This window comes from Chlorocebus sabaeus, chromosome 26 (assembly GCF_047675955.1).
Source record: "Chlorocebus sabaeus isolate Y175 chromosome 26, mChlSab1.0.hap1, whole genome shotgun sequence".
Classification (NCBI taxonomy): Eukaryota; Metazoa; Chordata; class Mammalia; order Primates; family Cercopithecidae; genus Chlorocebus; species Chlorocebus sabaeus.
Genome location: NC_132929.1, coordinates 24,942,350 through 24,959,352, shown reverse-complemented (window position 1 = coordinate 24,959,352; position 17,003 = coordinate 24,942,350). Strand labels below are relative to the sequence as shown.

General features: G+C 38.2%; 1 protein-coding gene across 7 annotated transcripts in view; it reads right to left on the bottom strand.

The window, feature by feature from the left end:
* GALK2 (galactokinase 2) overlaps positions 1-17,003 on the bottom strand; it is a 163,130-nt gene that overhangs the window by 25,981 nt on the left and 120,146 nt on the right. For all 7 annotated transcript variants that reach the window (XM_008016647.3, XM_008016646.3, XM_008016645.3 and 4 more), the window contains one exon: positions 8,900-9,110. In XM_008016647.3, coding sequence (XP_008014838.2) covers positions 8,900-9,110 — 211 coding nt within the window. The remainder of the gene's footprint in view (positions 1-8,899; positions 9,111-17,003) is intronic.

Here is a 17,003-nt window from a genome sequence, read left to right as displayed (position 1 = left end):
GTTCTTGAGTTATGTGCGTGATACACGTGCCTAATTCTCCTCGCCCTGGCCACAGCTTCACATTTTCCTCTTGGGTCACACCATGGGAAACATCCCTCCCAATTACGTCTGGCCTCTGAGGCTCCAAGACTCCAGACCACTCTACCATACCCTTAGACAATTCCTACCTGTGGGTAAGGCCTGGCAAATAATCCTGAAACTATTCCTAAACAATTTCTAAACAACATCTAAAGGATTGAAGGATTTTGCTTTGTGTGTGTTTAATTTGAATGGCCACTGAGCATTTCTATATCTAATTATTAGAAATTTGGAAACAGAAAATAAGAACTGCACATGGCCCTTTGGAAGTCTGGCTGGTTTAACAGAAGCTTCAAGCCACAGCTTGATTTGAACATCTCTCCCTACACTGTCACCTCAAGGTCAACATCCTTAAAAAAAAGAAATTCCAACCAAGAGTTCCATATCCAGACAAACTAAGTTTCATAAGTGAAGAAGAAATAAAATCCTTTTAAGACCAGCAAAGGCTAAGGGAATTCATGACCATCAGAACTGCCTTACAAAAGATCCTTAAGGAAGTGTTAAACATGGAAACAAAAAACTGGTACCTTCCACCACAAAACACACTTAAGTACACAGCCCACCAACACTATTGGTCCATTCTCATGCTGCCAATAAGGACATACCAGAGACTGAGCAATTTATAAAGGAAAGAGGTTTAATTGACATAGTTCTGCATGACGGGGGAAGCGTCAGGAACTAACAATCATGGCGGAATGAGAAGCAAAATGTCCTCCTTCACATGGTGGCAGCAAGGAGAAGTGCCAAGTGAATGGTGGAAAAGCCCCTTATAAAACCATCAGTTCTCAAGAGAACTCATTCACAATCATGAAAACAGCAGCATGGGGATAACTGGCCCCATGATTCAATTACCTCCCAGGATCTCTCCCATGACATGTTGGGATTATGGGAACTAAAATTCAAGATAAGGTTTGGGTGGGGACATAGCCAATTATATAATCAATTCTACAAAAAAACCAGCTAACAAAGCGATGACAAGATCAGACCCTCACATGTCAATATTAGCTTGGAATTTAAACAGGCTAAATGCCCCACTTAAAAGACACAGAGTGATGAGTTGGATAAAGAAGCAAGAACCAACTGTGTGGTGTCTTCAAGAGACTCCTCTCACATGCAATGACACCTGTAGGCTTGAAGTAAAGTGATGGAGAAAGATCTATCAAGCAAACAGAAGACAAAAGAGCAGGGGTTGCTATTCTTATTTCAGACAAAACAGACTTTAAGCTAACAATGATCAAAAAGGTCAAAAATGGGCATTACATAATGATAAAAGGTTCAATTCAGCAAGATGACTTAACTGTCCTAAATATATATTCACCCAACATTAAAGCACCCAGATTTACAAAACCAAGTTCTTAGAGACCCACAAAGAGACTTAGATAACCAAACAATAATAGTGGAAGACATTAACTCCCTACTCAGATCATCCAGGCAGAAAACTAACAAAGATATTAGGGACTTAAACTCAGCACTTGACCAAATGGACCTAACAGATATCTACAGAATACTCCACCCAACAACAGAATATACATTCTTCTCATCTGCACATGGCACGTATTATAAGACTGACCACATGCCCAGCCATAAAGTAATTCTCAACAAATAAAAAAAACTCATAACAATCATGCTCTCAGACTACAGCACAATAAATAAATAAATAAATAAATAAATAAATAAATAAATCAACAAAGAAGAATGCAATACCAAGAAGATTTCTCAAAACCATACAATTCCATGAAAACTAAACAACTTGCTCCTGAATAACTTTTAGGTAAAGAAGGATATTAAGGCAATGAAATTAATTCTGTAAAACTCATGAAAACAAAAATATATCAGAATTTGTAAGACACAGCTAACGTAGTGTTAAGAGGAAAGTTTATAGCACTAAACACCTACATCAAAACATTAAAAAGATCTCAAATTAATAACCAAACATCACACCTAAAGGAACTAGGAAAACAATAGCAAACCAACCACAAAGCTAGCAGAAGAAAGTAAACAACCAAAATCATAGCTGAACCAAATGAAATTGAGACATAAAAATCCACACAAAAGAGCAACAAAACCAAAACTAGTCCTTTGAATGAATAAATAAGATTGACAGACTGCTGCCTAGATTAATAAAGAAAAAAGGGAGAAGATCCAAATAAACATAATCAGAAATGACAAAGGTGATATTGCCACTGACCTCAGAGAAATACAAAAAAACCTAAGACACTGTAGCAGACACCTCTGTGCACTCAAACTGGAAAACCTAAAAGAAATGGATAAACTCCTGGAACCCTAAAACCTCCCAAGACTGAACCAGGAAGAAACTGAATTCCTGAACAGACAAATAAAAAGTTCTAAAATTGAATCTGCAATAAAAAACCTACCAACCAGAAAAACCCCTGGAGCAGATGGATTCACAGTCAAATTCTACCAAACATATAAAGAAGACCTGTTACCAATCCTACTGGAATTATTTCCAAAAATTGAAGAGGAGGGACACCTGCCTAACTCATTCTTTGAGGCTAGCATGATTCTGATACCAAAACGTGGCAAAGACACAACAAAAAAAGAAAACTTCAGGTCAATATCCCTGATGAATATAGATGCAAAACTACTCAGCAAAAACTAGGAAACTGAATCCAGCAGCCCATCACAAAGCAAGTCCACCACAATCAAGCCGCCTTCATTCCTTGGATGCAAGGTTAGTTCAACATAGGCAAATCAATAAGTGTGATTTGCCACATAAACAGAATTAAAAACAAAAACCATATGATCATCTCAATAGAAATAAAAAGACTTTCAATAAAATTCAAGAACTCTTTATGTTAAAAACTACCAACAAACTGGGCATCAAAGGAACATACCTCAAAATAATGAGAGCCATCTATAACAAACCCACAGTCAACATCATACTGAACAGGCAAAAGCTAGAGACATTCCCCTGAGAACCAGAACAAAAAAGGATTCTCATTCTCACCTATTCAACATAGTATTGGAAGTCCTAGCCACAGCAATCAGGCAAGAGAAAGAAATAAAAGGCATCCAAGTAGGAAAATAGGAAGTCAAACTATCTCTCTACACTGACAATATGATACTATAGCTAGAAAACCCCATGGTCTCTGCCCAAAGGCTTGTGGAACTGACAAATAACTTCAGTAAAGTTTCAGAATACAAAATCCATGTACAAAAATCAGCAGTATTTTCATACACCAGTAATGTCCAAGCTAAGAGCCAAATCAAGAACACAATACCATTCACAATAGCCACAAAAAGAATGAAATACTTAGGAATATAGCTAACCAAGGAGGTGAAAGATCTCTCCCAGAAGAATTACAAAACATGGCTGAAACAAATCAGAGACAACACAAACAAACAGGAAAACACTCCATGATCATGGGCTGGAAGAATCAATATTATCAAAATGGCCACACTGCCCAAAGCAATTTACAGATTCAATGCTTTTCCTATCAAACTACCAATGTCATTTCTCACAGAATTAGAAAAAAAATTCAAAAACTCAAATCAAAAACGGGCCCAAATAGCCAAAGCAATCCTAAGGAAAAAGAACAGAGCCATTACACCACTCAACTTTAAACTATACTACAAGGCTACAGTAACCAAAACAGCATAAAACAACAGACACATAGACTGATGCAACAGAATAGAAAACTCAGAAATAAATCTATACACCTACAGCCATCTGATCTTTGACAAAGTCAACAAAAATAAGCAGTGGAGAAATGACTCCCTATTCAATAAATGGTACTGAGATAACTGGCTATTCAAACACAGAAAATGGAAACTGGACTCCTTCCTTTTACCATATACAAAAATCAACTCAAGATAGATTAAAAACTTAAATGTAAGACTTAAAACTATAAAAATCCTAGAAAAAAAAAAGCCAGTATATTCAGTTCTGAACATAGACCTTGACAAAGATTTCATGATGAAATCTCCAAAAGCAATTGCAACAAAAACAAAAATTGACAAGTGGGACCTAAACTAAAGAGCTTCTGTACAGCAAAAGAAACTGTCAACAGAGTAAACAGACAACCTACAGAATAGGATAAAATTTTTGCAAACTATGCATCTTACAAATGTCTAATATCCAGAATCTATAAAAATTATAAACCAATCAACAAGCAAGAAACAACTCCATTAAAAAATGGGCAAAGGACATGGACAGATACTTCTCAAAAGAAGACATACACATGGCCAACAAGCATATAAAAAAAATGCTCAACATCACTAATCATTACAGAAATGCAAATTAAAACCATAATGAGATATCATCTCACACCAGTCAGAATGGCTATTACTAAAGTCATAAAATAACAGATGTTGCCAAGTTTGCCAAGAAAAGGGAATGCTTATACACCGCTGGTGAGAATGTAAATTAATTCAGCCATTGTGGAAAACAGTTTGGAGATTTCTCACAGAACTTAAAACAGAACTACCATTCAACTCAGCAATCCCATTACTGGGTATATACCCAAATGAATATAAATCATTCTACCAAAAAGACACAGGTGGCCAGGCGTGGTGTCTCACGCCTGTAATCCCAACACTTTGGGAGGCCAAGGCAGGCGAATCACGAGGTCAGGAGTTCTAGCCCAGCCTGGCCAACATGGTGAAACCCTGTCTCTACTAAAAATACAAAAAATTAGCTGGGCATCATGGCGGGTGCCTGTAATCCTGGCTACTCAGGAGGCTGAGGCAGGAGAATCTCTTGAACCAGGGAGGCGGAGGCTGCAGTGAGCCAAGATCACATCACTGCATACCAGTCCAGGCAACAGAGTGAGACTCTGTCAAAAAAAAAAAAAAGACACAAGCACTTATATATTCACTGCAGCACTATTCACAATAGCAAAGACATAGAATCAAACTAGATGCCCAATGGTTGACTGGATAAAGACAATCTGGTGCAAATACACTGTGGAATACTATGCTGCCATAAAAAGGAATGAAATAATGTCCTATGTAGCAACATGGATACAGCTGGAGGACATTATCCTAAACAAATTAATGCAGGAACAGAAAAAATACCATATGTTCTCAATTGTAAGTGGGAGGTAAACACTGAGTACATATGGTGACAAAGAGAGGAAAAATACACACCAGGGCCTAACTGAGGATGGTGAGTGGGAGGAGAGTGAGAGTCAAAAAACTACCCTTTGGATACTATGCTCACTACCTGGGTGACAAAATCATGTGTACACCAAACCCCAGAAACATGCAATTTATACATGTAAGAAACCTACATGTGTATGCCCTGAACCTAAAATTAAGTTGAAAAAGAAAATAAATAAAAGTTCTGGAAAAAAAGAAGATGAAGCATGCCTCATTTTCATAAAAACTGTGAAGTCATTATTCTTCAGGGGGAAAAGCTTATGAATATATACATAGAAAGAGAGGCAGAGAGACAGAAATACATGTTGTATGATAAGCAAATTGTTCTTTGTATTTTCCAAAGCATTCTGGGAAATTTACTTATTCAAAAAAATTCTAAAAGAAGGGAAGGAAAGACAGGCAGATGTAGAAAGAAAGGAAGATGGATACAGAGAAAGAGAATAGGTTGTGGATTAAGAAGTATAAGCAAAAGATAAGAATTACATTAAGCTTTTAAGATAGGTAGAAACTGCATTTCAGAAAAGGGAGAAAATTCATTTATAAAAGCACAGTGGTGTTTAGGATTAAAAGCCCAGAGGGAAGACGAAGCTTCCAATTAGTAAGTGGAATGGCCCAACCAAGGTAACACTGTCCACATGGGCACATATGGGCTCCAAAGGGACACAGGACAGAATGTAGTTAAGACAGGACCAGAAGAGTTCAGGCAATTAGGTAATGGTAAGCTCTGAAGGCTTCTGAACTAAGTGACACCATGAAATGACACTTAAGATCATTTGAAAGTCAACATTTTCAATGTCTATTAAGACTTTCTCACCTTTTCAACAATAACTCCCAAATCTAATTACTATATCATTTGGATCTTTACCTGTTTTACATCTCCATTTAGATATCTTGCTATCACAGCAGACAAAGTCAATGATAGATAGATTGATTGATCTATCTATCTATCTATCTATCTATCTATCTATCTATAGAGAGAGAGAAACAAGCTTGTCATCTTACTGCCAAAATCACTTCGACACTATAATTTCCTAACGTTCCCAGTTATCCATACCTTGGACCTATTTACCTTATATTTCTTTTCTTCTTCCCTTCCTTCCTTCTTCCTCTCCCTCCTTCCCTTCCTTCTTCCCTTTCTTCTTTCCTTCACTCCTAGATACCAGCAATTGCCAAATGCAACTGAATTCCATTTTACAGTCTTGAGAATCTACCAGTTGAGCAATCTACCCTACTTCAGGCTCTTCTCATTCAGTATACAGTATAGAGCAATAGTTCCCTAACTGGCATCCTTTTACGCAGTCTTTTTGTCCTCCAACTCATATTGCACACAATATCTCTTGGTGCATGTTCTCCAATACTCCACTCCTTGTGCTACTATGTCTTCATTCAAGCTCTACTCTCTGCCTGGAATGGCTGGTCATCTCTCTTAAGTCTAGGAAATTCATAACTTCTCTAAGGATGCAGCTCAAAATGGAACCACCATCTACAGGACCTGAACCACTTTTCCCTCCATACTTTTAGGGTTCTTGATAAATACCTTTATTATAGCAGGTATTATTTATTGTTGTATGGCACTCTCCCCCAATTAGACACTAAGTCGCTATAAAGTAGAGACTGTGTCCTGCTTATCTTTGCATCCCAGCATCTAGCACAATTTCCAGTCCACAGAAGTCAATACATATTTGTTAAAGAAATCAATATCTTAGGTCAAAGGAGAAAGGCTATTCCCCTGAACCTCTCCCTATCCAATACCTTACCCAACTTCTTCATTCAATAAATATTGATTACCTCCCACATTACCTATACAACACACACACACACAATTATTTAATAAGCCCTTTGGTGATCTGGGTCTGTCTACAACCTTGGCCTGATACCATATCATTCTCTACTGTGTACATTATTTTCAAGAAACACTCAACTATCTGTAGTTCTCTGGACATATAATCTTCTCTCACTTCTTTCTGCCTCTGTATCTACTGTTTGGTCAGACTGGAATTCTTTTTGACTGTTTGCCTACCTAGGAAATATTTATTTATTATTTAATTTTTGGCTGGTTGCTAACTCCTTAGTTAAGCTGGCTGGCTTGCTTATGTATTTACTTATTTATTTATTTGAGACAGTGTCTCACCCTGGAGTGCAGTGGCACAATGTCAGCTCACTGCAACCTCTGTTTCCTGGATTCAAAAAATTCTCAGGCCTCAGTCACCTGAGTAGCTGGGATTACAGGTGCTTGCCACCATGCCTGGCTTATTTTTGTGTTTCTGGTAGAGACAGGGTTTTACTATGTTGGCCAGGCTGATCTCAAACTCCTGGCCTCAAGTGATCCACCCACCTCAGCCTCCCAAAGTGCTGGAATTACAGGCATGAGCCCCTGCACCCAGCCTTAAGCTGGCTTTGTCTTCTTTGTTTTCTGGTCTCCCTAGACCCAAATACAACTCCATCACCACATTCATCACTCTATTAGTACCTCCACTACCAAGCATTATTCTTAGCACATTATACAGATTATTCTTATAAGAGAAGCATCTTAACATCATAACCCTGTTATGCCTATTTTCATGGCAAAACTGAGGTAAATTTAGTCTACTGCCTTTCTGGAATGAGAGCCAGGAAACATTTTCTGCAAAGAACCAGATATTCAATATTTTAGGTTTTGTGGACTATTCAATCTCTATTGCAACTACTCAACTCTTATAGTGCAAAGGCAGCCACAGCTAATACATGGCCATGTTCTAGTAAAAGTTTATTTCATAAAAACAGATGGCAGGCCTGATTTGGCCAGTAGGCCATAGTTTGCTTATACTGGTTCTAAAGACTCAATCAAACTTCATCAAATTAAATTGCATCGACAGTGTTAGAAGCTAAAACCCAATCCCTGCTTCCAAATGATTCCCTTATCTCATCCCAAAGTTTTCAGTACATGAAACCTTTAAGAAATTACTTTGTAGGTAAATCCATAGTAGCAACTCAACGATCAGTTGTAGAACTGAACTGAATGAGACAGAAATGGGGCCCTGAGGCTGATGTTTGTGTTAATCTCCTACTTATCCCCCATAACCCTCCGCTAAGGGCAACTGGATCTTAACTAGATGTCCTTGCCCCCAGTACTGATTTCTCACCATTAGATAACCTTTAGTCTAAGAGGAACAGCCAGCCCAAGACTCCATCCTGTGCCTGCAACATTTACCTGGCCTTCATCTCAGTTTCTGATGTTACTGGTATAAAAATAAAGTTAACTGAAAGCAGACCACAAATAGAAATAAGCTTCCACACTAAAGTGGGCCACAAGTTTCAGCCTAAGAAGTGAACACTTTATAGTGTTCTGAGCATTGTTTCACAGAGTTAGAGCAGTTCTCTAACCTAGTCCATTTTTTATACAAGTAGCATAACAACCAGAAAAAAATGGATAAGGGAAAAAAAAGATAAAAAAGAGAAGCTTACTGAATTATAAGCCCCTGGAAGACAGGAATCATGTCTCATTCACCCTTACCTACCCAGCATAGTGATGAATGAATGAATGAATGAAAATGTATGAATGAATGAATACATTTATGAAGCTAAGATTCTAAATAATTAAGCTTGCTGAAACACAGTTTCCAAATTCCCTCAAGTATGCTGTAAAACCAGTGGAGAAGTTGAAACCTTCCAGCTGTGAGTGAGGGAATAACCTATATCTTACTTTCTGTAGCCAACTCACCATCTTGAGTGTTTGGACTCAGGATTTGGGTTCGGAGTTCCTCCAGGCTAATTCCCAGACACCTACAGATCTCCTCAGGGTTATAGGGTTCAGGATGAAGGGCATCTTCTGTGACCAACAACATTTCTTCTAGACTAATCCCTAGTTTAGCCTGCACCTCGTCCAGCCGCAGTATGTTGTCCCATTGCAAGTTTTTGTATTTAGCCAGGAGCTGCAAATTCAAACCGAGATAATGGTCAATTTTTATTTCAGAATTTGATATGTACTATTTTAATTAGCCAGATTCAACTTCAAGCTGTTTTTGTTGTTGTTGTTGTTGTTGTTTTCCATTCAACCTCTCTAAATTTCCCACCATTACTTGGAAATGCATACTGGCTTCAGAAGCCTGGAATTAAACATGTTTGTATGACACTCACTGACTAGTTAAGTATTTGTCCTGAAACACACACACACACACACATGCACACACACTCAACTAATCCCTCACTGTTTTTTTTTTTTTTTTTTTTTTTGGCCTGTCACCACTTTCCCTCGGGGCTATTTCTTTGAATAATTTTACTCTTTTATCCCTATTCAGTTCATGCCTACTGCATTCCTCCCTAGGAAGTCAAGAGAAAACTACTTACATCTCATGTGACCTGGGTCCTGAAAGGATACTGTACGTCCAATTAGGGTACTTCCTGTTTACTATATGTCTCTTTCAAAATGGCATTATATGGGCATTTGGGGTAAAGTCATAAATTTGAAATGAAAACTTCCTCGGTGACCTTATGTGAAGCACTTCATTAGGTCACTGGTGGTAGTAGAGTTGTATGTTCCTCTATCCTCAAGAAAAAGAATTTGGCTTCTAACTGCATCCTGAGGTATCTCCTCAATCTGACAGCAAAGGTTAAGTACAAACCAAATCTGTAACCACCCATGGGAACCCCAATCCAGAATATATTTCTGTCATTCTCCCCAAACAATATCAGAGTAGGTGGCAATCAAAACAGGGAAGATTTCTCTCATCCTGAGGTCTACAATATTCATGGCCTGGGTGTGAGGACAGAGGGGCAGTTTAAACAGCAAAAAAAAAAAAAACAAGAGAAGGGGAAATCAGTCTTCAAGAAAATGTGCATCTGATTTACTCTTCCATTATGTTGATGATTTTCTTTCTTTTTGACAGGAAGCGGGGTTTACCAAAAGACTATTGTACTCTGGTTACAGCCACTGACATCTGAAGAATGTTAATAACAGAAGTTCTTATATTAATTTAATCCTCTTTTTAAAACCCTGGCTTGTATATTTGAAATGAGTTAATGATTTTAAGGCCAAACTGGGAAATAAAACAACAGAACTATGATTTTTGGTTCAATTATTTCATGGAACATGGTGTCATTAAAGAAAAAAAAAGAAAACAAAAACATGAGCTAAGACTTCTTCCGACCTGTTTGCTTAGCACATTTAGTTCATTAGCAGTACTGGGTTGATAGCTCCACAGACTGACCCATTCATCCATTCATTCATTCATTCATTTCATTCACTCATTCATGTTCTATATTCCAATGTATTCCAAAAATAATTTGAGAAAACTTACAAAGATATACATAATACAAAAGAATAAATATATATTTATTTTATATGAAAAAAAGAGCTGAAGTCAATGATCTCCTACAATGATGCTTTCTGGCAACACATCCACAATCCAACTGAGATAAGCAATGAAGCTAACAAAAATAATAGTGCGATATAGTCTAAAATATGCCCCATATTTCTTATAATCTTCAACAATCCCGTGAGACAGATATTATTTCTCTATTTAGAAAATAATAGTAGGCTGGGTGTGGTGGCTCAAGCCTGTAATCCCAGCACTTTGGGCAGCCAAGGCGAGTGGATCACTTGAGGTCAGGAGTTCAAGACCAGCCTGGTCAACATGGTGAAACCCCATCTCTACTAATAATACAAAAATTAGCTGAGCATGGTGGTGCACGCCTGTAATCCCAGCTACTCGGAAGGCTGAGGTAGAAGAAACACTTGAACCCGGGAAGCGGAGGTTGCAGTGAGCTGAGATCGTGCCATTGTACTCCATCCTGGGCAACAAGAGCGAAACTCCATCTCCAAAAATAATAATAATAGTAAGTGACTTGTCCAAAGTCACTTAACAAGGCCAGGTGTGGTGGCCTCATTAATCCCAGCTTTGGAAGGCTGAGGTGGACAGATCATTTGAGGACATGAGTTCAAGGCAAGCCTGACCAACATGGCGAAACCTCGTCTCTACTAAAAATACAAAAATTAGCTGGGCATGGTGGCATGTGCCTGTCATCCCAGCTACTCAAGAGGCTGAGGAATGAAAATCGTTTGAACCCAGGAGGCAGAGGTTGCAGTGAGCGGAGATGGGACCACTGTGCTCCAGCCTGGGTGATGAAGTAAGACTCTGTCTCAAAAAAACAAAAACAAAAAAACAAAGTATCTCAACTAGTTAATAACAGAGTTGGAAACTGAATCCAGGTCTTATAACTCTTTCTTGCTTCCCCTAGGCCACATTCTCAATGAGGTATGGATGATGACTATATCATGTTACCCATATGAGTTCAAATCACTGATCAAGTCTTAGAAACGCATTTCAAAACACAAACCTAGATCTGTGCTAGAAGTGAACATTCCAGTAATTTAAAAACACTTTGATAAATGGGTTCCTTCCAAACAAAAAAAGAAAAACATCAGAGAACTGCCCCCAAGAGATAACAGTGGGCTCTTTCTAAGCTTTTGATCTCCAAGTTCCCATTCCCATTCTCTCTTGAACCAGTCACATTGCTCCAGGCACTTGATCCAAGAAAACTGGGCCAGTGATGTGTGGGGAGAAAGTCTGCAAGAGATGGCTGCAGCCCACAAGATTCGGTTTTCAAAGGCAGCCTCCCGATGTGCTCTTCTGCAGATTAAGGCAGTTCACATTCACTCCAGCAATATCCCACTTTACTGTGACATGAGTTGTCCAGTGAGCCCTCAGCTGGAGAATCCACACAACCAATTTGGTGTGTATTTCAATTAAGGATGAAATCTACCATATGCCCCCAATGACAGCTGCACAGCCCATGAGCTATTGAATTATACTACATTGAGGGAGTCAAATAGAAAAGCCTCTTAAGCCCTTTGAAATTTGGCTTGGAAAACAGAAAGATGACTTTTGGATGAAGGAAATGGGTGGATAAGATAATCGTTGCTCAAAGACAGAGCTTCGTGAAGGCACTTGTGGCCCAGGTGACTGACCTCCTTCACATTTGTGAAGCAAGGCTATGAGTCAGGGCTATGGGTTATTTTGTCACAACTTTCTCACTCAGTAGTAGGGCGGGGAAATAAGAGAAGGCAGTTCTTTGTCCACATTAAGCATTTTCTTTTCACCATGGCAAACATTAAGTATTCATATCAGATACCACTTCTGAGAGGTTCCTGAGCTCTGTTCCATGCTCTGTGGACAAGAAAGCAGGCAACAAGTGCTTTGTCCACAGTCATGGAAAGAGGCACTGATAAATAGTGCTAAAACTCTGGTTTAGGTTGGTTTCTCTCAGATGCAGGCCCTGTGACAAAAATTTGAGGGTAAGAATTTGAGGGGAAGGTGATCCTAAGAAACATTAATAGAGGAATGGAAAGTGAGACAGGAAGAGAAGTCAATATGAGGTATACTGATGTTGGCAGGTGAGTCTGGGCCTGCTGAGCTTCAAATCACAGGTCCTCTTGAACCTGTATGTGTAAAGCTCAGTCCTGTCCTACCATGGGCAAGAAAGCCAAAGTATTTACCCAATAACTCCCAGTTATCACTGATTGAGGCAGCTCTCAAGGATATTAACTCCTTAGCACTTTCAGGTTGTCCCAGACACAAACAAAAATACTAAGCCCTCTGCTCTTGGTCTGAGACTCCCTGGGTCTTCGGGTAAGAGGGTATGGTAGAGAAAGTGTTAACATATTCATGAAGAACTCTCATCATCTCCTACTTTTTGGTCAACTTCTAGTCCATCCTACCTTCTCAAAACCTATCAATGGCAGCACTATGCTTTTCACCAACCATTCATTGTGTCTTGAAGCTGCAGCCCTTATTGACTCAAAGCTTTTTCTTCATTTCCTTCATTCATGTGCATCTGCTCACAATGAGTGTTTACTGAGTGCCTATTACTTTCCAGGCCCCAGGCAGACAGCAGTGAGTAAGGCATACATGGCTCCTGACCACGTGCAGCTCACAGTCCACCAGAAAAGACAGAGGTTAAATTAAAACTATGTTTAACATAAAGAACTTAATCTAATTGTGATAAACTGCTATAACAGAAAAATACATGACATGGTAAGGGCACATAAAAGAGTGTTTAACCTAACTGAGGCCAGAAGGCAGTCAAGGAAAACTTCCTCAAAATAATGAAGTATATGCCAGAAGGAAAACAAAAATCGAATCAGAGAGAGCCTGTACCCAACCCTTACTAGGTCCAGTCAGAGCTTCTCTCATATCTCTCCCTTTTTATCCCATCCTCACTGATACTCTAGTACCTACTTCTCTTCAACCAAGGCAAAAGCTTCTGCTACCATATTAATATTTCTAAAATACCTATAACAACCACTGCTTTCAAAGCCAAGCCTGGGTAAGCCTGAGCATAGCACTGAAGGTCCTGCCACAGTCTGGTTCCACTAAACACATTACCCCTATTCCCCAGTATGTATGTCCTCTGCCATGCAGCTTGGACTCACCATTGCCTGAATACTCCATGCTAGAGTCTTGGCAGAGTGTGCACTATTGAATCAACTGGCTGAGTGAAATTGGCTACGTTCTTGAGTATTTAATTTTTCTCTGCTCAAATTCAAGGAAACTGCCAAAACCCTGAGAATATTATGCCAACTTCTCCTCACATTCTATCACCAGACAAAGAATAAGTTTCATACTGACTACTAAGTGACAGGAACTGAAAACTCATGACTGATGGACCCTGACCAGACAGGCCCTGTAAAGAATCACTATAAATTTTCCTTGAAGTGTCAGAGGATCATATGAAACTCTCTCCTTCACTGCTTCTCATGTTGTCACAAGGAGCTCAGGGTATACAAAAAGCAACAGTATAATTTCTCTTCCCTACTTGACTTCCCATAATACTTATTATGGGCATCACACATTTTATTATTCAATATAACTAAGGGATACTGTATAAGGAAAGCACTCTGGAAACATTTAAGCCCCAACTATGTGTAAAATATGAAAAATTTTGTACCTACTAAAGATCCCTGGTTACTTTATCATAAAAATGTGCTTCATTAAAATATCATTTATACAAGTAGTAATTATAAATCTCTATTGAGTTTGCTTTGAAAAAATTTTAATTTTAGTCAAATGCTCTACAAGGCTCTGACTTTTTATGAATTTGCATCAATTAGCTTTTGAAAGCTCGTGGACAGAGAGAAACAGAGATAGAGACAGAGAAACAAGGTGAGACAGAAGTTGAGAACAGAAGAAATTGCTAGCATTAAGGCAAAACAAAGAAAAATTGTCTTTATTGGTTTAGTGTACTTCTCTATGTTAACTTGATTTAAAAAAAAAAAAAAAAAAAAAAAAAAAAAAGGACTTTTTTTCCAAAAAGGATCTGAGAAAAATAGGAAGAAAGGAAAAATAAATGTTATTCATTACAACTTTGCCATGTGGAGCCCTAGCTGATCAGTCTCATTTTCAAAACTATCTTGACCTGGCCATTCTTGAACTGACACTTCATTATTATTGCTGGAAAGCAGAAAGTTTGTTCAAACTGAGATAAGCTTTTTTAAAAAATATTTTTACATGAGAGTTTATTTATTTAATGAGACCATCTTCAAACAAAAATCATATTCATTCACATGTTGCCAAAAATGGAAGAATAGAACCATATTGCAAAGAAAATATGCTTAGTAGAATTCCAGTCTATATTCCTAAGCAAAAGCATATTCCTAATATCAATATCTCTGAGTAAAGTGCACATTAGCAGTTTTATCTTCATTTCCCTTTTGTATGAAACCTGGGATTTTAGTGATTTGCAGCAACACGATTTAGAAACATTTTCCATCTTGATAAAGTCTTTCATTTTACTTTCTTCCACATTTTAAAAGAGAAAAATTCAGAGTATTTAAAACAATGTGTTTATCTACGTCAATTGGGAGGAGTGTGTAGCAAAAAGCCAAATTCAGATGCCAATTTTGCTGACCAAAGTACCTCTAAAATGCATATGGGGTTATGCAGTTAAACTGAGAAAACATCCTCAAGAACAGGAGGTTCTGCAGTGGATTAAGATCTTCAGCTACTACTGCTTCCAAAGGAGATGCCCTTTTTCTAGTTAACTCTCAGAAAACATTCCCACATCCCAGTAACTTTTACAACAGAGACTCAGCACCACAATTTCATCCGTCATTTTCTTCTTGTATCTTTGGGAGAGTAGTCACAACATGAACTGATTTTACATGTCTAATACTTATTTCAGCTCACCTATGGATCTGGTAGAGGATATCTAATTTCGTGATAAAACTTTGAAAACAATGTTGTGTATGTTTGAGGTCTCCTTAGGAAGGCAACACTTACTCATCAACCTCAAGATGAAAGGTCAACAAGACTAAGCCCTCAAACAAATAAGACACTAATTTCTTCCATCTCCTGAAAAAGGAAGTGTGTCGTAAAAGAAAAAAAAGTTCATCGAACCTTTGATATTAAAAAGTTTACAGCACTGTTTCTCTACACATATGCACTGATCAAATACTATGAAGAGTTCAACATTAAAGCACTTCTATTACATTATTTTTAGACATTATCTTAATAAGTAAATTTAAAAAATAAAACATTTAAATCATAATTTTTCAAAAAATGTATACCCCCCAAATATTCTAGAAACAAAAAGCTTTATTTTCCTGGCTCAGTATATCTCTAATTTCCTGAATTTCCCAACCTCAGAGGATAGAAGTAAAAGGAGAAGTGCTAAGTCAGTAACAAGGGAAAACTACACTTTACACACCTCCACAGGATCTAGTCCAGTGCTGAGCATATAATAGGTACTTGTAAAAAACTGCGAAATTGTGCAAAATAAAGTACAGAGTAGGTGATGCAGGGAGTAGTCATTCATCTATTCAACAAATGTTTATCCTGTGTCTATTCAGCTTAAGCACCACATCAAGCATTAGGGATATAAGAGTTAACAAGACAAACACCGCCTCAGTTCTCAGGTAAAACTGAATCTGAAAGAAGAGACAGACATTAAATAAATGATTGTGATAAGTGCCATAACTGAAAAATAAAGTGCTTCAAAATATAAAGGGGGCTCTAACTTAGTCCAGGAGTAAGCAAGTCAGGGAAGGCTTCCTTGAGGGACATTTAGACTAAGACTTCAAAGAGGGCTGAAGGAAGAATGTCCTGGGCAGGTGCAAAGTCTCTGAAATGAGAATGAGTCTCATGGCTGGAGTGTAAGGAAAGCAGGTGATGCTAAGAGATGAAGAGGATGAGGTGCACAGGTCTCAGATATGGTGGCTCTCCAGGTGGTGATATGGACTTTTTACTTTACTCCAATGAAATAGGAAGCTTTTGAAAGGTGTGAAGCAGGGGAATTTAAATTGCTTAGATTTAAATTTCTAAACTATCATGCTGTTATTTAAAGAATGATTGGGAAAGAGATGAGCATGAATTTAAGGAACAGTGAGAAGGCTAATGTGATAGTCAATAACTGATGATGAGACCCATGGAAAAATATAAGGTATGGGAAAGATTGAGTTCAATTTCAACATGCTCAGTTTGAGAGGTCTATGATTCATTCAAGTAAAGATGGTCAATAAGGCATTGGATATAGAGGTTTGGAGCTCAGCCAAGAAAGCCTTAGTTGAAGATGTTTATTAGGAAGTCATCATCATAGAGATGGAAGTTGAAGCTTAGGGCATGAGACCAACAGAAGAAAGACTACTAGAAAGAAGAAGACCAAGGTCAAGGCCTTGAAGAATACTGAATTTAAACTTCTGTGGGAGGAGGAGTGAATTCCTGCCATCCCTTCATCCCTGCCCAGGGCGGGTCAGTGGGGGGAATGGCTAAAACCCAAAAGAAATAGCAACAAAAATATAAGGGGGAAAAAACGGAAGTGAAGTATACTGG